The sequence below is a fragment of the Micrasema longulum genome, unplaced genomic scaffold, assembly GCF_059751315.1.
Source record: "Micrasema longulum isolate JH-2025_06_02 unplaced genomic scaffold, ASM5975131v1 h1tg000613l, whole genome shotgun sequence".
NCBI classification, from domain to species: domain Eukaryota; kingdom Metazoa; phylum Arthropoda; class Insecta; order Trichoptera; family Brachycentridae; genus Micrasema; species Micrasema longulum.
This window is the reverse complement of record NW_028277809.1, coordinates 314,305-337,093: the sequence shown is the minus strand read 5'-3', so window position 1 is coordinate 337,093 and position 22,789 is coordinate 314,305. Positions and strand designations below refer to the sequence as shown.

The following is a 22,789-nucleotide window of genomic DNA, read 5'->3' as shown; positions in this document are numbered from 1 at the left end:
TTTGTAATACCAAGCTTTTTTCTGTTTTCCTTGAGGTGTAATATTAAGCCACATTTGTCTACCAAGCATTAGGTTCTGAATTCGATTCTCGATAAGATAATCTGAAATAATTTAGATGAGTTTTTTTTTACGGTAAAAGTCTAAAACACCACATTTTATTATGTAGTAATATCGGGACACGCAAAAATTATAAATTTATAATTTATATGTAAATATAAGTTATTATATCATTACAATGGATTTCCACAGGAGTTAATCAAGAAACTCATTTGGGACCGTACATAAAAAAAACTTTTTTTTGACAATACATAATATCAAACATATTAATACATCCGAAATAGAAGACTTTACACCATCTATATAAATTACATTAATAATTATCACTATCAAAATGATTTGAGAAATATTTTTTAATTGTGACACTTCTGGATTTTAATTTAATTTTTTGTGTTTTAGCTCATCGGGCAGTTTATTATATTCGGAATGGCCAATATTACCAAACTTTGTCGAGCGAAACTTAGACACATAAAGATTTCCTGAGTAACGCGTATTGTAATTGTGAATATTAAGACCAAATGTGTATTTTAAATTTGAGTGAACAGAAAAGTTTATGATATTTAAAATAGTATTGGTTATGTCATGCAGTGGCATTACCTTGAAAGGAAGTTTCTTTGTTTGTCGGTAGATATCCTTGAAATGGGAATGAATTTAAGACCAAGTATTTTTCTTAGAGCTCTATTCTGAAGAATTTGTATTTCCGAGATCTGATTTTTGCTGGCAAAACCCCATAAACATGATAGATAAGATGGATTTCGAAAGAATACCTATTTTTTTTTCTACCACCTCTTATGTTAACACATGATAGTAATAATGACATATATTCCAAGATGATGTGAAACAGGATAATATATTGTATAATATAAATGACGAGCTCACTACGTACAACTTTTAATTTTTCGATTATCAAAATAACTTCCAGTTAGCAATTTATAACTCAATAAAGCCAGAATTCACTCGTTGAAGTTAAATAGGTTAATGGTCATTCATCTTTATTCATTGAAGAAGTTACGACGAGACGTGAAGTGGTTTGGGTCATTTTATTTGCACAAAAGTTTTATTTAACGGTCCGTACTTTTTTTACTCTCTTCCGGTGTTTAAAAAGCCATTGAAACGTAAAAAAACTTATGCTAGCGAGCTGAAAATGCCACAATGTTTGTAATTTGATAGCTTTGGAAGTCGAGAATTCTAAGAATTCTTAATAAAAACGGTGAGTAATGCCAGCCTCTGAAAAAACTTCTATTCTGTATTTTATTTTCATAACTAAGACTTAATGATAGAATTACAACGCCTTTAGAAATAACCATTATTGATTATTCAAAGTAACAAAAACTCACAAGCTGTACTTAAGGTTTACCGATTATATAATTTGATTTCCTCTTCTTATTTTAATACATCCTTGACGGATCATAGATCATTGCATTTTTAAATTATTTATTTATCTTTTTATTTATCAACGGTTCGAAGAATCTTTTACAAAAATCGTATTACAGAAATAATCTAAGGTGGTGAATAAATCAAAAACTGTAAGTTTTGGTTTGTTTATCCTAAGCGTACCAAAACTATATAAGATATAAATATAACTTTTTTAATACTTATTATTTATTTTATTTCACAAAATACTTTTCTCTTCTATATGAACACCTGACTGCACAACCCGTGTCAAGGCATTAATTTACATCAGCGGTTCCCAACCTTTTCAAGGCCACGTCCTTTTTTTCAAGAAAAAAATTCAACACCCCATCTCTCATAAGAGTATAACAGTTATACCAAATATTCAAATATTGAGAATCATAAAGTAGAAATTAAATTTCAGACCATCAAATTTAGTATTTTATCAGTCTATGGAGTATCACAAAATATACATTTTATTGGAGACCATCAAATGTAGTAGATTTTTTAAAATTTAAAATTAACACAAAAATCAATGAATAATAAAAAAATAATGAGATGGTTGAGACTGATGGGGTTTTGATAATTTGATAATATGGGGTTAACCATATTTTTGTTGCTTGATTGCGTGAATAAAGTTTTTGCTTACCGACTTGGAAAAACTTGTCACCGATAGTGTCCGGGTTTCAAAGCTTTATATATCGCCGTGGGAATTAAGAAATTCTTTTTTTCTTTTAATCCTACAGAAAGGAAAAATCCGGGGATTTCGAACTTCTCATCCTGGTTTTAATATTTTACAGACGGAAAATGTAGTTACCGACACTACTAAACCGAATCAGGTGTACGTATATCATCATCATCATTCCCTTTCCGCATCTAAGGGTGCATAGGGCACTGCATTGATAAACCAATCGCAGCGTATCTTGATCATTTTTGTTACATGAAGGTGAGATGATGAGTCTTACGCTTTAGGTACCAGTCCAGGGACTATGAAATATTATTGTGTAAAAACACCCTTTTAAATTAATATTTCATAGCAAGCATGTCGAAAATCGAGCCTGAGACCTCTTGCATGGTAAGCTTACGCTCTGATCATTACACCACGAGGCCGACAAAATACGTATATAGTATAATATATGCCTAATTCTAATTTTAAATACTTATTTAAGTGATAATAACAAGATGAACATTTTAGATTTAGATGGATAAATAAAATGTTTATTCACGAAAATAATATTTTTGAAGTATTTTATTACTAATTTCTTGTACAATTAAGGCCATGGCCGCCCCCCATTTGTCTCTGGACCCGCTTCTGCTCCCATGGAAGGCTCCAGCGCCCACTGGGGGGCGGTACCGCACCCGTTGGAAACCTATGATTTACATTATTTTTAATATGTTTCTTGTTTCAACAGTGGGTATATATAATAATATATTGTCGTTGCACATCAAATATGGGCCTTGTGACTCGGAGTACATTCTGAGAAAATCGAAAAAACGATTTTTTTTAAATAACTAACCGAAAATAACACTTCTGTGTATGAACCAAGTTAGAAAAATACAGTGTTTTTCAATAAAGTAATATATTTATTAAAAATATTAATTACTTTATGCCAAAAAGTCGCATTTTGATGATTTTCTCAGAATGTGCTCCGAGTCACATGGCCCATATGTGATGTGCAACGACGATATGCATTATTTACATACACACACATGAATGCATACACTTACATAAATAGTAAATAATAATAAAAACATGATAATAGTAATAATATAAGCACGAAAACAAAAGGACTGTGCAGATATTGAGCCAAAAAAATAAGCCGCTGTCGCGGACTATTAGACACCCCTACACCGGCCAGCTCTCGGTACTCCAACATCCAAACAAATACTTATGTAATATATACTGCATATTTAATTTTTGTATCCGATTCTAAACTTGAACTAGGAAGACAGAAAAACGCAAGCTATTAATTCAAAATATTTTAATAAGATAATAGCTTCCATATGAAGTTAACTGCCGACGGCTGAGCAACATCAATAAAGCAACATTATGTTTTTATCGTACCTAGTAGTATTATAGTGCCCAGCATAAGAGTCAACAAAGCTTTTTTCGTATATCATCGAAGCAAGTACAAAATACAATTTTAATGGTATTTGATTGAGATGGTTGTATGAGATAAAAAGGAACTTACAAAACGAAAGCGTGTCGATTTCATGAAGATTTTATCAAACATAACCAAAACCACAAATAACTTACCCACCAAAAATAACTAAAACAAAAACGATGCCAGTGTAAAAAAAAAAAAAACTTTTTAATGTAAAAAAAACTGATAAATATTAATTAAGTACTTGCTAGCAAAAATTTCAATAATACAACTATCATCACCCTTTTTCCTCGTTGGGAGGTAGAGACGGAAGGAATACCACGATCACACATATTGTCACGCATGCCTTTCAATTGTGTCCGCTTTTAACATGACCTGATTTGAAATTTTTATTTATCTCATAATTCTATGTCTTTATGGACCTTCCTCATCTTACGTTACTTTTAATTCTCTCTATACGAGTATGTATTATATTTTTCTTTAGCTTTTCATATTAAATAATCATATCTCAGATTTGCATTCTTGTCTGATTTCATCATATGTCATACATCAACTTCCTATATTTTCAACTACGTTTACTCTTCTTTCATCCTGCTCCTGCTAGTTCCATTCGGGACTAAAACTCCATTGTGCACTTCTAGTCTAGCTCCGATCAAAATTCAAAATACGTTAATTGTTTTTTTCATTCGCTTTCCAGGTTTATATCGTGGTCGAGGACGAGAATGATTGCGTTCCCTTGACTGTGGAGAGCATGTACCGCGGTCAAATTGTGGAGAACTCTCCAACTGGACGAACCGTCCTACAGCTAACTGCCCACGATTGTGACAGAACCTCACGCATCTCCTACAGAGTGCTTTCCGGAGATCCCGCCGGATTATTTCTACTCAATTCTACTACAGGTTGGTACAATTCGCCTGCCAATGGTTATGCCGGTTGGTAGAGCAATCTTGCTACTTAATCGCATCGCCTCGCATGTCGACATATTTCACGACAGTGGGCCTTCCCTTAGGAAAGCACTTTCTAACTTTTAATTTTTCTTTTTACATTTTGTTATATTATTTTAAAAACATAACTATCTACTGTAATTTGTGATCTATTATTGTATTTAGAATGAATTGGGTCTTTTTTCTGTAATGTTCTAAATATCTGAATAAATAAATGAAGGAATAAATGAATAAATGAATTCAACTGCTTTTTCTCTCGGGTATTATAATGATCTTCATTCAAACACCATACCTTTGATATTTGGGTCACAAGATCGATGTTTAAATACCAGCATTTTTATGAGTTACGATGTTTGTCAACAGTACTTCTTGACCATGTATTTATTCCAATAGATTGGATTATTCTTTTCACATTTATTTTTAGAACTGCATTTTTAATATAATAAGAAATATATAGTATTTTTTTTTTCACTTTATTCAATACAATTAAAATAAACAGACATAAAACAATATTGTAATATAAAAAAACAGTTGACTAAAATATAAGATCATAAATAATAATAAACTCGGACTGTATTATATAATCCATCGTGGCCCTGGTGTGATGTTTATATACACTCTCTCAGACCTGAATTTATTCCCGAGGACATAAAACATATTTTGTATTCTGAAGAATTTTTAGAAAAATTTTGGCAATTTTTTATGTACTTTTTAATCGAGAATTTGTCTTAAACTGATAATAAATTAACAAAGTTCAGAAGTATGTATTATTATCTTACAAGTATGCATTTATGTATAATTTCGACTCCAATATACACAGCAAAAATAGAGACTTAAATGGATACCAGAAGTTAAAGATGGCCGCTTTTCAATTTCGGTAAATATGGGGGTATATAAATCTTTAATTTCGAGTATAATCGAATAAACCGTGTTGAAAGTATTAACTTTATTTTAAAAATACGTTTTATCAAACGCAGCGCTAACGTTTGTGCAATGATATAGATTTCAATACATTAAAAAAATATATTGAAGTGAAGTGAAAATTGATAGTCCGTACTTACTACTGAGCTCGCGATTGGCGTTTATCACCTTCAATTTTCGAATAGGGATATTGTCGTTTTCATTATTTTAAATAACATTTTTTATCGTTTAGTAACATTTTCTACAATAAATAAACAACAATTTATTTCTTTTTTCTTAAAATAACCATATTAATTTACTCAATGCACAGTGATTGGTTTTAAGAAGTCCGAAATTTTTTTGTTTTTTCAAAAATATAAATTGTTTGTAAAAATAAGAGTTTTTAATATAATGCTGTTAAAAAATCATTGAAATTAATGAAAAAACTTGCCCCTTAAAGGGTTAAGCAGTAATCCCCGATTTTAATAAATACTCTACAGAGTTCAATTGTCTTTCTTCATTCCTTTTTCCGCACCTAATGGTGCATAGGACACTGCATTGGTACACCAATCGCAGCTTACCTTGATCATTACGCTTTAGGAGCTAGGGACTATGAAATAGCATAGTGTAAAAACACCTTTTAAATAAGTATTTCATGTTAACTATGCCGGGAATAGAACCCGAGACCTCTAGGGTGGTAGGCAACGCGCTGACCACCACACCGAGAGGCCGACAGTCAATTGCCTTTACGGTCCCTCTAAGACTTTCCAGCCGTTCTTCTATTTTATGTAAGGTTTTTTTTATTGAAATGTTAATATGAGCTTTATTTCCTTCGTATAATGAATAGTTAGATTGAAGCCTTCGTGTGAATCAATGATAACAAACCATGTGGGCTTTAGTAGTGCGGTTTTCCTTAACGACCGATTAGATAAGTTGTCCCTTTTAATACTCCGGTAATGAATTATTATACGGGGTACTTTCTCCTGATAAAGGGGGGCGGCGCTCCGCCCTCGCGCCCCTTCCCCGGCTAACTACAATATAATAGGTTTACAAGACACCTCCCTGTACCACATTAGCCCGACTTATGTGACTATAAATTATTACGCGGCCGTTGGATACAGTCCGAGAATTTTTCCCTTTTTATTTACGCAGCGAGTAGAATAGTCCAATTCCTGCTTAAATTATAAACCCCTCTTTGAAAGGTTCATAAGTGTCCTGACTTTTTAGCTGTTTTTTGTGGCTATTTATTATTATCACTCAAACTCCGGTTTTGTCAGGCGCCGCACAGTGTGAAAAAAAGGTTTTTTGTTTAAATGCCAATTAATTATTTTTACCATAAAAAAAGCCATTTTTACTGTTTTTTTTTTCTCAAATCCCAAGGTCAAATTAAAAGAATCTGCCATTCAGTAAAATACTTGTTCAGGGTTCTAGTTATTTTTCAATTACAAAAGTGTGTTCTTCTTCCTATCTGGGCACACATTGTATTCATTATTATTTTGTATTTAGTTCTATGATAATAATAAAGCATAACATTTTTATCCTTATTATAACACTGTTTTAATATTGTTGTGTTTATTGAAAGCCCCATACTTACTCGGATTCTCGGATTTTTTAGCTATAATGAACGGTGCATTTTTTGTTTACAAATGATATACTTTATTGATTGTCATTTTCTGCTCTCAGTGCCCCTATTGCCGTCAGAGAAACTTAAGTAAATACTGTCAATTTGTCAGTCACCTTCAACCTCAACTTCCCGATTCTGAAGGGATAGGGTATGTTAGTTCATTATCTTGTTAGTAAACCGGAAGAAACAAGTCCGATCGAGAAAAACAGAACCGTCGCCACACCTCCTCCGGCCAAATAAATCAAACCTATAAGCCCGAAAGAAAATCATTGTTCATAAATTTGCGCTATTCCTGGCACCACTCTACTCAAGACGAAAACCAAGGATCAACCTATTCAAAACTTGGCATCCTAGTCAAGACCTATAAACCAATTTATCAACTAACCTCTCACCAACCTTATTAACCCTACGCAATATGAAAACCCAATCCTGCATACTGAGACAGAGTCCTTAAAAACACACGAAGAGATGAAGAACATTTTAGAGAAGGTAATATAGAAGTCTAGGCATCTACAGGGCTTATGACCTTTCATTGGCTGGTTTAAGTGGCCACTTTACACACTGTGTTACATTCACCATTCTGTCCATATTTTAACATCTGTATTCTTTCATCTCTTGATGTTTATGAAGTTAAATAGCTGAAACCTTTATTTATGCGGGTGAGATTCATCTGATTGAATTATATCACCGTCATACTACGCAACGTCTGAAACTTTTATTTTTCAACTTTTATACTTCTTCGGACCAGTTGGATTTATCAACAATATTTTGAGTTTGTTAAAAAAAAATTAAACCCTGACTAGATTCAACTCCGTAGAAAGCTGTTAATATTAGCATATTACAACAGAGATGAAGAACATAAATATTAACAACCTCCTGTGGAGTTAAATCCAGTCCTTGTCTACAAAAATTTGGACAAACTCAAAATATTGTTGGGAACATAGCAGTTTTGACATAGTCGGGTTGTGGTCCCGTAACAAGCGTTGCGGATTCACGGATCAGAGGTCCGAGGTTTGAGCCCCACTCTACCCCAGCTTGATTTCCATGTTCTAATAGTGAGTTATTCACAACTTGTTGAAAATGGCTACCAAAATTGAAATATTTGGGCAAATTTTAAGAGCGCTAATATTTTTTATAAAAAAAAAACAGGGCTAGCCAATGACATGTCATAAGCCATGTAGATGCCTAGACTTTTTTATTCTCTTCTACAACATGTTCCTCATCTCTGTTGATATAAAATGTTTATTCGGATACCTTTTTAAATTTAAAATAAAAATTTAAAAAATAGTGTTGTACCTATTTGCCTTTTATTTCTCACCTGCAACGATAATGCCTGCATTCTGTCGCTGGTTTTCATTTTGAATTTATTATAATATAATATCTTTTCATATTTTTTATTTTAAATATAACAACACTTTTTCCATATTTATATTTTTCGCTTTTTTACTAAACAACTTTATTATTTTGTACATAAGGCACTTCTGGAACATTGCTTTTGATTTCTGTTACAGTATTATATTTTTTAATTCACTTGTTTTTCTTGATGTATGCTTATAAAAATATATTAAAGTTCGTTTTGGAAAATATCGGCGCTATTTGTAAATCAAATATGAAAAAATCTTTTATAGTATTGTATTATTTAAAACATTTATTAGTAAACATAGATTGAAATTACCAATTTAAACTACCTAAGCCCTGCAACTAAATTATACGAAAAAACGCATTAGTTTTACATTAAATACATGAAAATTTAGACGGTAAAAATTGTACACAAATTGCACTGGAAAACATACAAGACTTTGCCATAACATGAACAAAAGATGCTGATATACTCAAATATATTATCAGACAAATACAACACTGCCACATAAAAAAACGTAGGTCAGCCAAAAATACTGCACAATGGGCTGAACACTACAAAAACTTACCTTACCACTCGAAAAATTACAATGGATACAAATTTAGAATGAACCTAAAAAGCCACATCGTGTCTACACTTACCAGACGAGACATAACACGACAAGACCTTATTTTTTCTTGCGGTGCCTTATTAGGTCCCCCCGACGTTGGTGACCACTACAGCTTGATCATCTTAGCCATGCGCTACTCCGAGACCATGACAACTGCTTGTTGGATGTACTCGCCATAGTTATTCGGTTTCCCGTTGCCTTCTCTGGTGGATATTTTGCCGGGTTACCTTTCCTTAGCTAATGGTTCTGGTTTGGAGACGCCAGAAACTCGCCTTTCATTCTCTCGTTATCTGTTGTGATCCCTTTGCCCAGGGTTCGCGACGTGGACGCTGACGAGATGGACTAGTCGGTAGTATTGCCGGTTGAATGCAACTGAGCATTCGCAGCATTTAATAGGAGCACACCCTCTGCGACCCTACTGACATGGCGGTTCGAACTCCAACCTTATAAAAAAAATCATATAACCCTAGCGGGTTTTTAAAAATTATAAATAAATAAAAAAAGTAACTCCGAGGTAGTGTGACATTTTTAACATATGTGACATATGCCTTTAACATATGCCTTGTATGTGAAATAATTCAGTCAGATGAATCACTTCACAACAATAAAGGTTTCAGCTCTTTCATCATCATCATCATCATTCCCTATCCGCACCTAATGGTGCATAGGGCACTGCATTGGTACACCAATCGCAGCACATCTAGATCATTTTTGTTACATGAAGGTAAGATGATCAGTCTTACGCTTCAAGTACCAGTCCAGGGGCTATAAAATATTTTAGTGTGAAAACACCCTTATTAAATAAATATTTCATATTAACCCTGTCAGGAATCGAACCTGAGACCTCTTGCATGGTAGGCAAATGCGCTGACCATTAAACCACGAGGCCGACAACTTCACTAAAATAAACAAATGGAAGAATCGAAGAAATATGGATGTTCAAATATAGGCAAAACGGTGAATGTTACAGTGTGCAAAGTAGCCACTTAAGCCAGCCAATAACAGGTCATAAGCCTTGTAAATGCTTAGACTTCCATATTGCATTATTTAAAGTATTCTCCATCATTGTTGTAATTTTGTAATCAAAAATAACGTTTATAATCTAATTACCGTATTTTGCGGACGATAAGATGCATCGAACCATAAGACGCACCCTATTTTTTTAAAGTTAAAATGTGCGTCTTATAGTGCGAAAAATATTAAATAATGTTATTTCAATAGTATTTATATAAGTGTGTATTCGTATATTCTAATTTTAAAGCATACAGCTCTCAAAGTGGAGAGGTTTTTTATTTATTCTTCCAGCGCTCGGTGGGCAAATCTTACGTTTTTTTACACTTTTATACATTTTCTTTCAGTAAGTTTCTTGAACCTTGACCTTTTGCAAAATGTTCTTGATATTACGACGATTTCACGTCTGGTCTCCTTGGGATTCACGCTTCAAAAAACCGTTATACCGAAAATGAACGCATTCCGTCGACTGAGCGGTGATTAAAATCCACCCCAGCCTTTGAAAAATTCAATTTTCCATCTTCCAACAGAAATTTAAACTAAAATATGATTGAACCACAAATATTATTTTTAATAGTAGTTATACATAACTGAACGATTTTTATATGGTTGTGCTTTATACATGATGCGAAAAATAACATTTTAAATTGCTTATTTCGTTCTGTAAAACTTGTGGAAATGAAGCTTGTATAACATCGGGAAAAAGAATCGTATTGTGGTCCCGTTGCTAATATTATGGACTCGCGTATTATATGTTCAAGGTTCAAACCCTACTCTACCTCTAATAGTGAGTTATTACAACTCATATACAGACCTCGCTTCCTCTACATTCATACATCTTCTCATGCACGCACGCTGATTATTCCTACTTTTGACATGTCAATCTTCAAGTATTTGATGAACTTGATCGTGCAATGTCTTTATCGGTCTTCCTCGTTTTCTGCATCCATCAACATTCGCATCATAGATCCTTTTAGCCGTTTTTTTGTTGTCTATTCGCTCTACATGTCCAAACAAACGCAGCACCCCTTTCTTGATTCTGTCGATAATGCATATCTCAGCCTTACACAGTTCACGGATCTCGACATTTGTGCACCTATAATACATCGTTTTGCCACACATTTGCCTGAAGGATCGCATTTCAACCTTCTTTCATCATCATTTTTTCAATTCCATACTTCACTCCCATACATTAGAGTTTGCACTAGAACTCCATTGTAAACTGCTAGTTTAGCCTCCTGCGATAAACATTTGTTTGCCAAAGTAGATTTCAGTGCACCGTTCACCCTGTTCCTGGCACTCACCCGCCTTTTAATATCTTACTAGGTCTTTCCATCCCTGGTAAACATAACTCCTTGATACACAAATTCATCTTCCTGATTCAGAATATCTCCGTTCACACAGAATATTTGAATAAATTATAAGTCCTTTTTTTTTCTAAAAAAATTAATAAATTTGTGATGCTTCTTTTAGTTTTACACATTTATAATTCCTTTCCATAAAAAAAGCCACTTCCACTTACCTGGATCCGTTCAAAGGGTCTTGTGGCCCCTTTGCAGAAAGCACATTACAAAAACTTTTTTTAAGCTTTAACGAATGGAAAATTATAGTTCGTTTTTCTTAAATTTGTTAATAAAAGATACGCGTTATCCGGAATTTGCATAAATTACTTTAAATGCACCAATAACTAACAGTTGATGTCAGTCTAGTACATCGAGGCTATCTATACTGGCACAGTGCATTAAGTCATCAGTTTTTATATATTTCAAATATTTTTTGAATATAGGTGCAAGATGTTGATTTAAATTTTTACGCTATGCCTAGAATAAAGATTACTCTTTCAAAGAACAAGACACAATGGCCTAGTGGCTCTTGGACAAGTCACGATGCCCTTAAAACATAGTGTTTCATATATGTATCATTTTTTAATGTTGATATGTGTATTTGATTATGAACTTGTGGGAGGTATGATCGCGGGGTGGTCCGCTGTCATTTGGGTGAATATAAAAATATTTGAGCGAGTGACCGTGGATCGCCTTGCTGCCGCTTCTTGCTGTGCTGCCTGCGGGTGCGATACCTTACCATTACCACATCATAATGATACAACTTGCATCTAGATTAGTACGGGTTTACCTACATAGATAGATGCAACAACAAAAAAATATTGGAAAAATACAGAAAACATTGTAGTCTTGGGGATTATGTATAAAATTTTTTTAATGTAAGTTCGCATCGTATTAATATTATTATTAATATGTAAATGTTTTTTTTTTCTTAGCGTCTAATAAATATTATTATTATTAAACCTTTGAAAACAATGAAAATTATGGGAGAAACCATACGTTTTACAAATAATAAAGCTTTAAATGCCATTATCTAGGTACTTAATTTAATGACTGAATGCATTCTGTCAGTAAAGCCTCGATATTATAGTATTTTTTCCGTCAGTAATCTAATTCGATCGAAAAGAAATCGTTTTTCTGGATTTTTACCTAAGATTAACAACCATCGAGTCGAAAAAAATTCGTCCAGATTCCGGTCATATTTCTCACACAGAGCTGTACTCGTCGTCTGTTACAATTATTTTACTTATTACTGACTATTTTTAATGAAAAAACTACTATCGTGTAACTTTACATTTCATTCATTTTTATTTCGGTTAACCCGATTCGAATATGTTATGTAGGCATGAATCCGTGAGACATGAGCTGGGTTCGGGTAATTTCCGGCCGAGGAAAATATGGTCGGTATGGACCCCAAGTAATTGCCGGAAACCTAGAAAATACACATTTTGAAGTCGTGAAAAGAAAAATTTGAATGCATGAAGGTCTGAACCCTCATTTAGCGATACAGCCCAAATCAAAGGCTCATTGTTTGATATAAATATACCTACCATCGGGCTACAAAAAAATATCTTTCAAAGAAAGAAATATTGCCATTGGCTTCTATTTTCACAAAACAATAGGTTTGTTCTCATAATTTATTTAAATTGATTCCTGAAAATCTTTAATAAAAATTTATATCTAAACGGTTGTGTTTTGCAGATTGACTGTTTTGTGAAATTTGTATTATTTCATTTATACTCGTGGTACGTATTACGATAACATTAAAATATTGTGCGGCCAGATTTTTTTTTTAAAATAAATTTAATGTAAAATGAACAAAAATGTTAAAAAAATTACGTAAACCAAAACATTAGTTTCAAAAAAATAATGTGTATGTCGGTATAAATTTTCAGAATAAAAGTTTCAGAATCCCAATTACACAGTAATTTTAATAAAAAAAAGAAGTCTAAAATAATTATACACTAGTGACATCAACTGTGAAAACTTTTCACAATCATAGTCTAAAATGTCTGTTTTAGAATAGTAAATCCATACATTAGCGTTTTTAACTATTCTATAACGTATTGGCATGATTACAATTACAGAAACATTAGAATTTACTTATTTATCAAAGCAGAATAAATCAGTAACACAAAAATGTTGCCAGAATGTTTTATTCAAGATTTTCGGTCCAATGTTAGACGTTCGGTAAAACTGTAAATTTGTAATATTTTGTCGGATTCCTCTTAGATTTAATTACTGTCTCGATTCTTCGAGGCGTTGTGCCCACAAAACGCTGAAGATCTTCGGGTATGATTACCGTGAACCACGAATGGACGATGGCCTCGATTAACTCTCTTTTATTACTTGGACTCCGACGAGACACCAGCAGATCTGGAAATTGTTTGGTCTCGGTGAAACTCAGGTATATTTTTTTTTATTGAAGACTACTACAGCAATTTTTTTTTTAATATGATTAATATCGTGTAAAAACATAATGTGTTTAATAATCAAATAAAACTAATGATTAAGCATAATATAATTTATTTTTTTGCTAAGATACCTAATAAATTCCAATTTTACCAAAATTTTTCACAATTAATACCGGCAGTGTTAAAATAATAATAATACAGTTAATGCGTTTAAACAAATACGTGAATAAAATAACACAATTATGAAGAAAATTGAGTTGACACCGATTAAAATAGAATAGTTTATTTTTAAAGTACGAAAGTATGATTAGTCTTCTAGTGAATGGAGTTCGTGATGGTTTTTCTAAACTAGAATGGCCGCAATGACTCGTCTATTGAAGTCCCGGTGAATACCAGTGAATGTGTACTCATATGGTGAACTTTGCGATGAGACCAAGAGATTCCAAAATTCCGTCACATGCACAAAATGAGGAAATATTTAACCAAAACTCAAAACGTTCTTAGCTTATCTACACACGTATCTCCGACAATAGGGGTTTCAACTTTTTCAGCAAATTGATAAGAGTACTCTTATGGGTTTATTTAAATTGTAAGGTAATTTATAAATTACGAAATAAAGGTAAAATAATTTTTAATTCTTATTTTTAGTGGGCTGGTTACCTGGAAAAGCGTTATTGTTAAACAAAATATTTTTTTCGTCAAAAATACGTTACCAATGTGACATTACTAAAAAAATAGTATGTTTATCTCACCCACCATATTAGTGGTTTGACTTAAGCTGGCGCGTTTAGAAAACTCACACTAACGCATTTAAAATCTAAAGGATGTTGATTTTAAATAACGTTGTATTAAATTTTAACCAAAGGTGGTACCTTTTTTTTAAATTCGGTGTTGGATTAGAGGGTTGTGTAAATAAAAAAAAATACAAAGGGTAAAGAAAATGTCATATTAATTTACTTAAATACTTTGTTTCATTATTTTTCATTTTTAAAGTCATTTTTTGAAATGTTGCATTTTACTAATTACAGTCCTTCCAAGAACAAGGCATTTTTTTATATAATCAATTACTCTAAAACTATAATGCGAAGCTGCGAAGATTGTTTCAAGTATATAAATAACAAGATTTATTATTTTTCAATAAGTGTGTATGCATATTTTTTCCGATAAAATTTGTACTGTGCATTTTGATTACACTCTATTAATTATTATTACGATGAAACCCAAAATACTGAATAAAAAATAAATACTCTTAAATATATGAGATTTTCTTAGGTAATTGTTTTTTTTCGCTCTAATCCAAAAGAGATTTTAAAAAATTAATACAACAATATATAACATCAATATTTTTACAATCAGTATTCCATACATTAAAAATGTTTTTGTGTAAGTGTTGTGAAAGCGCCATCACTACATAACCGACCTATTCGTGATTCGATTAAATGAAAATACCTACATATTTATAAACCAGTGTGTTTAATCCATAACTTAATACTCGTACATATTATTATTTGTTTACTATTATGAATCGCAGCGAAATTCATACGAATGCAGGAGCATCCTGTATATATTATTTTACCATATCATTAGCAACTAATAAAGCAATAGTTGTCTATGTCAGGCTCATAAGCGCGTCTGAGCGCGAGAGAGACAGAGATTATTTTCATAATGCGTATGTCGTGCGATGGGCTTATTCACGATACTACACAATGCGTATGTGTAAATATAGCGCACGCGCCAGCTTATAAAAATCCACCAGAACAAGTATAGTCACGTGCTCGGTTGTTCCTCGCACCTTTAGTTATAATCCACTATTAGTTTAACCAAATTGTTAGTGTGTTTAGATGATTAACTACGGTAATCTACTTTTAGCTTGTTCAGTGTTATAATCGGGAGTAAATTACTCGCCTAGGTTCGTTACGAACGGTGTATAAATTTTATCGTTGAAACTATTGTTTGCTTCCTTTTACTGAACAACAAAACAAATTGCGAAGTAAATAACTGCTAACATTTCAGGTTGACTGAAAGACGCTCATTAATTTTACGGCGTCCGCCAATGTCACGGCAAACTTAGACGGGGACTCATCAATCAAGCGAGGAAATTCCTCCCAAAGTGCCTACAAGGATTCTATCTTACAAACCGAGTTGTCTGCTATTCTCAACCACTAACAACTCCCCTGCCACCTTGTCCAGTCCACAACGGTAACTATACAGCGTGGTTCCTACGGTTATCTACAGTTTCAACAAACCCAATCAAACGTTGGACCTAAATCGCTAAAGTTACGGCTTTCATTTCTTACCGACCTAAACACTTTGTGGAAAGGAATTTATCTCCCTCCTTTTGTGCCAAGATTGAGAAATGTACGATGACGCGAATCTAAGTATTTTTATATAACGCCTCTTTGATAAAGTACTCCGCATTGTTTAATATGACAAAAGTGTAAAGCTCAAAACGATTCTCGGATCTATTCTCCTACCTTAGAAATCGAATTTAAATTCAACTTACTTACTCAACCGTAAATATGAGGAAGTACTCGAACCCTTTTCTGAGATATTTGTCTTTGAAACTATTGTGGGGGATTGCGGTTTGACCTCAAATATTGTTTAATAGCGAGGCAAATATTTGCGATAGGTGGATCAATAAATATAAAACGCTCGAAACGAGGCAAAATTATTCAAATAAGCTTTCAAAAACTATTGATGGGGAAATATTCATAATTTTCCTTCTAAGCGACATTGATTTTTAAAATAGATTTTTTAGTAAAAAACATTCTCGTTAAATAGAAAAACAATCGAGAAAATAACAACGACTTACGTATTTTCTATAAACTCAACATTATTTAATTGTTTTTTCTTGTTACCTGTAATAAGCGAGTCAGTTTTATTTTGTGCGTGACAATTTTGTGAATAAGTCCTTTTAAAGAATAAATATTATTCCTGGTGGAAATCCTTCGGCTTTTCTTTAAACGTTCTGATTATTTTAATGAGAGTGCTTTAGATTAATGGCTTGTTTTTATATTTGAATTTCAAACCGTATTAATTTCGTTTGTTTTTTTTTTCTGTGGCAATTCAGACATGTTTGATGCTTGCGTGTATAATCACTATTAAGTATTTTTTGTTTCTTTGAAAATAATAACACTTTAAAATATTTGAACTATCTGTATTTTTTAAAAATATTGACGAAAAAGAAAAAAAAACACTTTTTACTACAAGCATGATTCTTTTTGCTAAATAAAATGACGCTCTATAACAAAACGCTCCTTATTCTGCTTGTATCATGTTAATTTCAATTATTTGTGTTTTTAAGGAAGTTTAAAATGACTACAACACTACAGAATAATTACTCTGGCCACCTGTTGTGTTGTGTTTTTGATTTACAGAAAATTATTTGAAAAAATAAACCCTTAGCTTTCCAATGAAATATCATGAATAATTTCATTTTAGAATTTATTGCAACTGAAAGGGAAAACATTTTTAAGAAGAAAATATAAAAAAAGCCCATGCATTTATAGGGCTTGTGACCTATCATTGGCTGATTTAAACGGCCACTTTACTCACTATGTAACAATAATCATTCTGTCTATATTTAAACACCACATTTCTGCAGCCTTCCATGTGTTGGCTTTTGCAAATTAAAAGAATTGAAACTATTATTGATGTAAGTGGGAAAATTTTAATCAAATTATTTGACCAACTAGGCAACGCCTAAAAATGCTTTTCAGTTTTTATACTTTTTTATACCCGTTAGCTTTTTTTTAAAAAAAAAAATTCTTTTTTTTTATTCATAAATTACATATCTACTTTTACACATCTAGTAAATGTTATCACTGTAACTGAATCAAAAATTTTTGTTTACAAAGCAGAATTTCACTCCCTTAATAGTTAGTAATATTGCAATTTTAAATACTGAACAAGGCAGGTCATTAGCCCTGTAAATGCCTCGACCTTCATATTCCCTTCTCAAAAAAGTTTTCATCTCTGTTCTAATAATTAATTTCAACCTTAGTAACTCCCTCGGGAGTGAAATCCAGCCTTGTCTACAAATATTTGGAGATATTTTTAAATAAGTTCTACTTTACGAACAATTAACTTTTTACTCATTTATTCATACATGCTCTGCGGCAAACTGAATAAATTAATTTTATTTTCTCATAATTATAATTATCATATTTTTATATCACTAACAAAATATGTTCGTGATACCTACTGTAAAAAATACGTTTTTAAGAAGCAATTAAAAATACGAACCTTTTCCAAAGATACTTTTTTACTTTAACGAAGCGATTATCCATGCTCGGAAAGTCAAACAACTTTTTTGTAAAGATACTTAGCGCTTTGGGATTGTAAAGGGTATTCAATAGTTCAAATACATAAGTGCTTAAGTAAAAACATTGGGTGGACCAGAGAGTGAGAGGTGAGAATATGGTGTTGTCGTTTTTATTAATTTAGTTATGCTTTATTAAATTATTTCATAACATCTTAAGAACTTATATAAACTTTTAATAATATTACAATTTTTTATAAAAATTTTTCAATGACGTATTTTTTCAAATTAATTTTAAATATTCAGATTTTTTCTATTTCCTTTATTTCTTCAGGTAACTCATTGTACAGCTTCAATCCCTTGTACAATGAGTTTTGAGATTTTGTTTTTCTCCTCATTGGTAATCTTTTATTTTTTTACCCCTTGTTTTATATGTATGAGATTGTCGGTTAAATTTTATTATTGTTTTTATTTTATTCATCCCCTTAATTATTTTATGTATAAAAATTGCTACATGATATTTAATTTGTTGCTTTACTGTGAGCAAGATAATTTCTTTGTGCATTCTTTCTACATTAGAATAGATATTTCTTTTGAGTATAATCCTAATCGCCTTATTTTGAAGAATTTATATATTTTTTATTTCTCCTTCATTACATAAAAAATATTCGCGTATTTTTGCGCGTAGTGCCTAACTTTCCTATGGGCCTTACTTATTAGATTTCCTTATACCAAGGAATAACTATGCACGGTGTAGCTGTTTATACCCGGTATAAGAAAAAGGCTACTTATAAAAATATACCCGACCTAGTATAACTATACTAAGCATATTCCATCATTTATTCTTTGACCATGCCACTTTTCTGCGTACGTTTATGAACAAGCTGCGTGTGCATGTTCAGTTACAAATACTAATACGTTATTTGTATTAGTATTAGTAACGCAACAAAACGAATTAAATAAATGTCAAGCGTAACTTTCGAAATCTAAGTTAATCAAAAACTCTAGTGATATTTCTTTATTAATGTTTTATTTTATTATTGTGGTCATAGAATTAAGAATAGTCTAGAAGGAGCGTAGAATCATATTTGAATACATCGGACTGTATCCAAAAAACCCCATACTATGCCCCACTTTTTCCGCGCGCATTCGAAGTGTCGCCGCGTAATGTTACACGATGGGTAAAACTATAATAATAACACAAATGTAAGGTAAAAAAAGAGCAATCTGTTAATTTCTCTAAAATTTTACTGTGCACGGGGAAATATTGATTGACACAATAGAGTAGATATTTAAGGGGTCATTTAATATGAGTAATTGAATTAATAAACTTTGAACCTAAAATATAATACAAATTTTATTCTACATAAAACGGATATTTTTATATCATGTTAAATAATCATAGCGGCCTCCGTGGTGTAGTGGTCAATACGCTTGACTCACGCACGGAAGGTTCCGGGTTCGATTCCCGGTGAGAACACAAAAATTAAAATGTGATTTTTTTCAAGCCTGGGTGCCCTGTGATGTAATTCACCACTGTAATTAGGCCTCCTGGCCTGTTGTGGTGCAAAAAAATATAATGTAATAATATTTGATGTTTTAAAGATAATGTCGGTCAAATGTCCACCACAGGGTTATTAAATCCAAGGTTCAATTTTCATTAGTTCTTTCATCAGATGAGCAAAGGGTTAAAAAAAATACTACCCTGGCAATACTAACGAAATGTCCATTTTTATTTCTTCGACAATCTGACAGATGGAAAAACAATTCAATTTTTAGGTCATGTTTTTTCTACTTACACATTCATTTGCTCATAACACTGAAATGTGATTCTATCCTGTTTCTTTAAAATCCTAGCAGTATTTCTACACTTTAAAAGGACACAACACGGCATTCTTGAAGTCAAATCAGGAGTTGCGTACTGAGTGACGTCTACAAAGAAACTAATGGGTCAAAACGTAAAACTACTCATTTACCTTCTGTTTGATGCTCATATGCGGTTTCTGGACTATTCTTAATTCTATGATTGTGGTATTTAAGACTTGGAATTCGTCTAAAAAAACAAACTGTAAACAAACTAACTTTTCTATGCGTCATGGACTTTTGAAAGAGAATATTTAATGAAAATAATTAAAGATGGACGATTTATAAATATAACACTACGCACAAATCGACATAAGTCAAAAAAAATTAATAAATACTGCAATGAAACGAAATGAAATATGCCATTAATAAATGTTTAGACGCATATATTTAATAAATTTAAAGATGTAATATTTCGCTGTGTTTTCTGTACCAATACAGTGCCCTATGCACCATTCGGTGTGGAAAGGGAATGATGATAATGATGAATCTAACAAATCTTTTATGCATACTGCAAAATATAACAAGGAATGCTAAATAAAATTTATTTAAATGTAATATAAATTTGATGATCATTTTTACACTCAAAAACGATATTTCACTTTAAATCTCTAAAAAGACAGCATTATTTCTAAATTGTTTAAATTCGAGATAAATGCAATCCATTTTACTACTGAAAAATGTAACTGATGACAGATCGCAGGCTTATTTCAGTGATATACCACGTCGGACGCAGGTATAAGCGTGAAACAAGTTTCTATGATCGCTATCCCAGCTCTATATAACTGTATGCGAGGTTTATAAGTAAGAATTTTTAATATACCATTCTTATTTTATCACTATGCTTAGACATATTTTTTTACCAGGTTTATAAGTAAGGCGCTATTTATATAAGGCCGCGCAACAAATCTTGTATTTACTTATTCCTTGAAGTTAAATTCATTATATCCCGTTTTAACATAAACCACAAACTAAATTCAAAACGCTACAAACCGGTAGATTAATTATACAAACCTCTACAGCATATTACAGCAGTTATGAAGAACATTTTAAGGAAATTAATATATCAATTTAGGTATTTACAGGACTTATGACCTGTCATCGGCTGGTTAAAGTGACCACTTTACATACTTTACATACTGGTGGATTTTTATAAGCTGGCGCGTGCACAATACTAACACATACGCATTGTGTAGTATCCGTAAATAAGCCCATCGCACGACATACGCATTATGAAAATAATCTCTCTCTCTCGCGCTCAGACGCGCTTATGAGTGTGACATAGACAACTATTGCTTTATTAGTTGCTAATGATATGGTAAAACAATATACACAGAATGCTTCTGCGTACGTCTAAATTTCGCTGCGATTCTTAATAGTAAAAATATAATAATATATATGAGTATTAAGTTATGGAATAAAATCACTGGCTTATAAATGTTTAGGTATTTCATTAAATCAAATCATGAATAGGTCAATTATGTAGTGATGGCGCTTTCGCAAAACTTACTCATAAACATTTTTAATGTACAGAATACTGATTTTAAAAATCTTAATGTTATAAAAAATCTATTTTGGATTAGAGCGAAAAAAAAACAATTACTTAAGAAAATTTCATATATTTACGAGTATTTATTTTTAAACAAGCATGTTTCTTATTTAATATTTTGTGTTCATCATAATAATAATTAACAGAGTGTAATTAAAATGCACAGTACAAATTATATCGGAAAAAATATGTTTACAGACTTGTTAATAAACAATAAATCTTGTTATTTATATACTTAAAACAATCTACACCACTTCGCATTCTAATTCTAAAGAAATTGACCATAAAAAAATACGTTTTCAAATTTAAATTGGCTTATTTTCTTGAAGGACTATAATTAGTAAAATGCAACATTTTATTTTTTTTTTTGAAAAATATAAAATAATGAAACAAAGCATAATAGTAAATTAATACTAATATTTTTTAACCCATTGTTTTTTTTTTCATGGAAACCTTCCTTTAATCCAACACCGAATTTAAAAAAAGGTAGCACAGTTGGTTAAAATTTAAAGCAACATTTTTTTTAATCAACATCCCATAGATTTTAAATGCGTTAGTGTGAGTTTTCTGAACGCGCCAGCTTAAGTTAAACCACCAGTACCATGAATGCTGATGCTTAGTGAAACATATGTAACTAAATAAATAACAAATAATGAAGTAATGTTTCCGGGATACACGACTGTCAGATGTGATTCGTTAAGTCGGCATACCGGAGACGTAATGATCGTAATCCAAAGCGAAATTTCTTTCAAGATAATTTCAAAGGAGGTTCTGCAAGAAACAAAACTCACGATGCTCGTTATACAAGTTAAGAATAAATTTATAATAGGAACATTTGCAGTGGTGTGTCATTCTCTGAATCAAGACCTGAGATTTTTATTGTATTTCTTCGAGTATTGGTGTCAAAAAACATGTAGTTAAAGTGGCAAAAACAAATTTACTTTAGAAGAGAACAAGTAGTACAAGTTACCAAATAAAAAATATTTCATATATAGTCCGCTCCTGTCTCATTGCTGAAAATAAACGTAAATGATTGAACTTCAACCCCCCTCACCCCTCACACCGCAACTCCACAAACACTACTTGACGTAAATTCTTGATTTATTACCTTCATATGGCTTATTATTAAGTAGACACTATAAAAATCATAAAATAAAGGAAAACGTTGAAGCTCGGAAACCGGTCGGTAATCAAATAAAGAATTATTTTTTAAAAACGCAGTGTTTTTTTTTTTAATAGCAGTATTGTGCGAATTAAGGGAATAAGAGCAACTTTTGTATATTTTTACGTAGCAACACTCATATATAAATTTGACTGTCAATTAGCGCCAAAAATTATGACTTACAGTTGATTAAT

General features: G+C 31.9%; 1 protein-coding gene across 1 annotated transcript in view; it reads left to right on the top strand.

The window, feature by feature from the left end:
* The first annotated feature begins 2,491 nt into the window (after positions 1 to 2,491).
* LOC148280130 (fat-like cadherin-related tumor suppressor homolog) overlaps positions 2,492 to 22,789 on the top strand; it is a 79,559-nt gene continuing 59,261 nt past the window's right edge. The window contains exons 1-2 of the mRNA XM_088228881.1: positions 2,492 to 2,524; positions 4,252 to 4,453. Of these exons, the coding sequence (XP_088085007.1) occupies positions 2,492 to 2,524; positions 4,252 to 4,453 (235 nt within the window). The remainder of the gene's footprint in view (positions 2,525 to 4,251; positions 4,454 to 22,789) is intronic.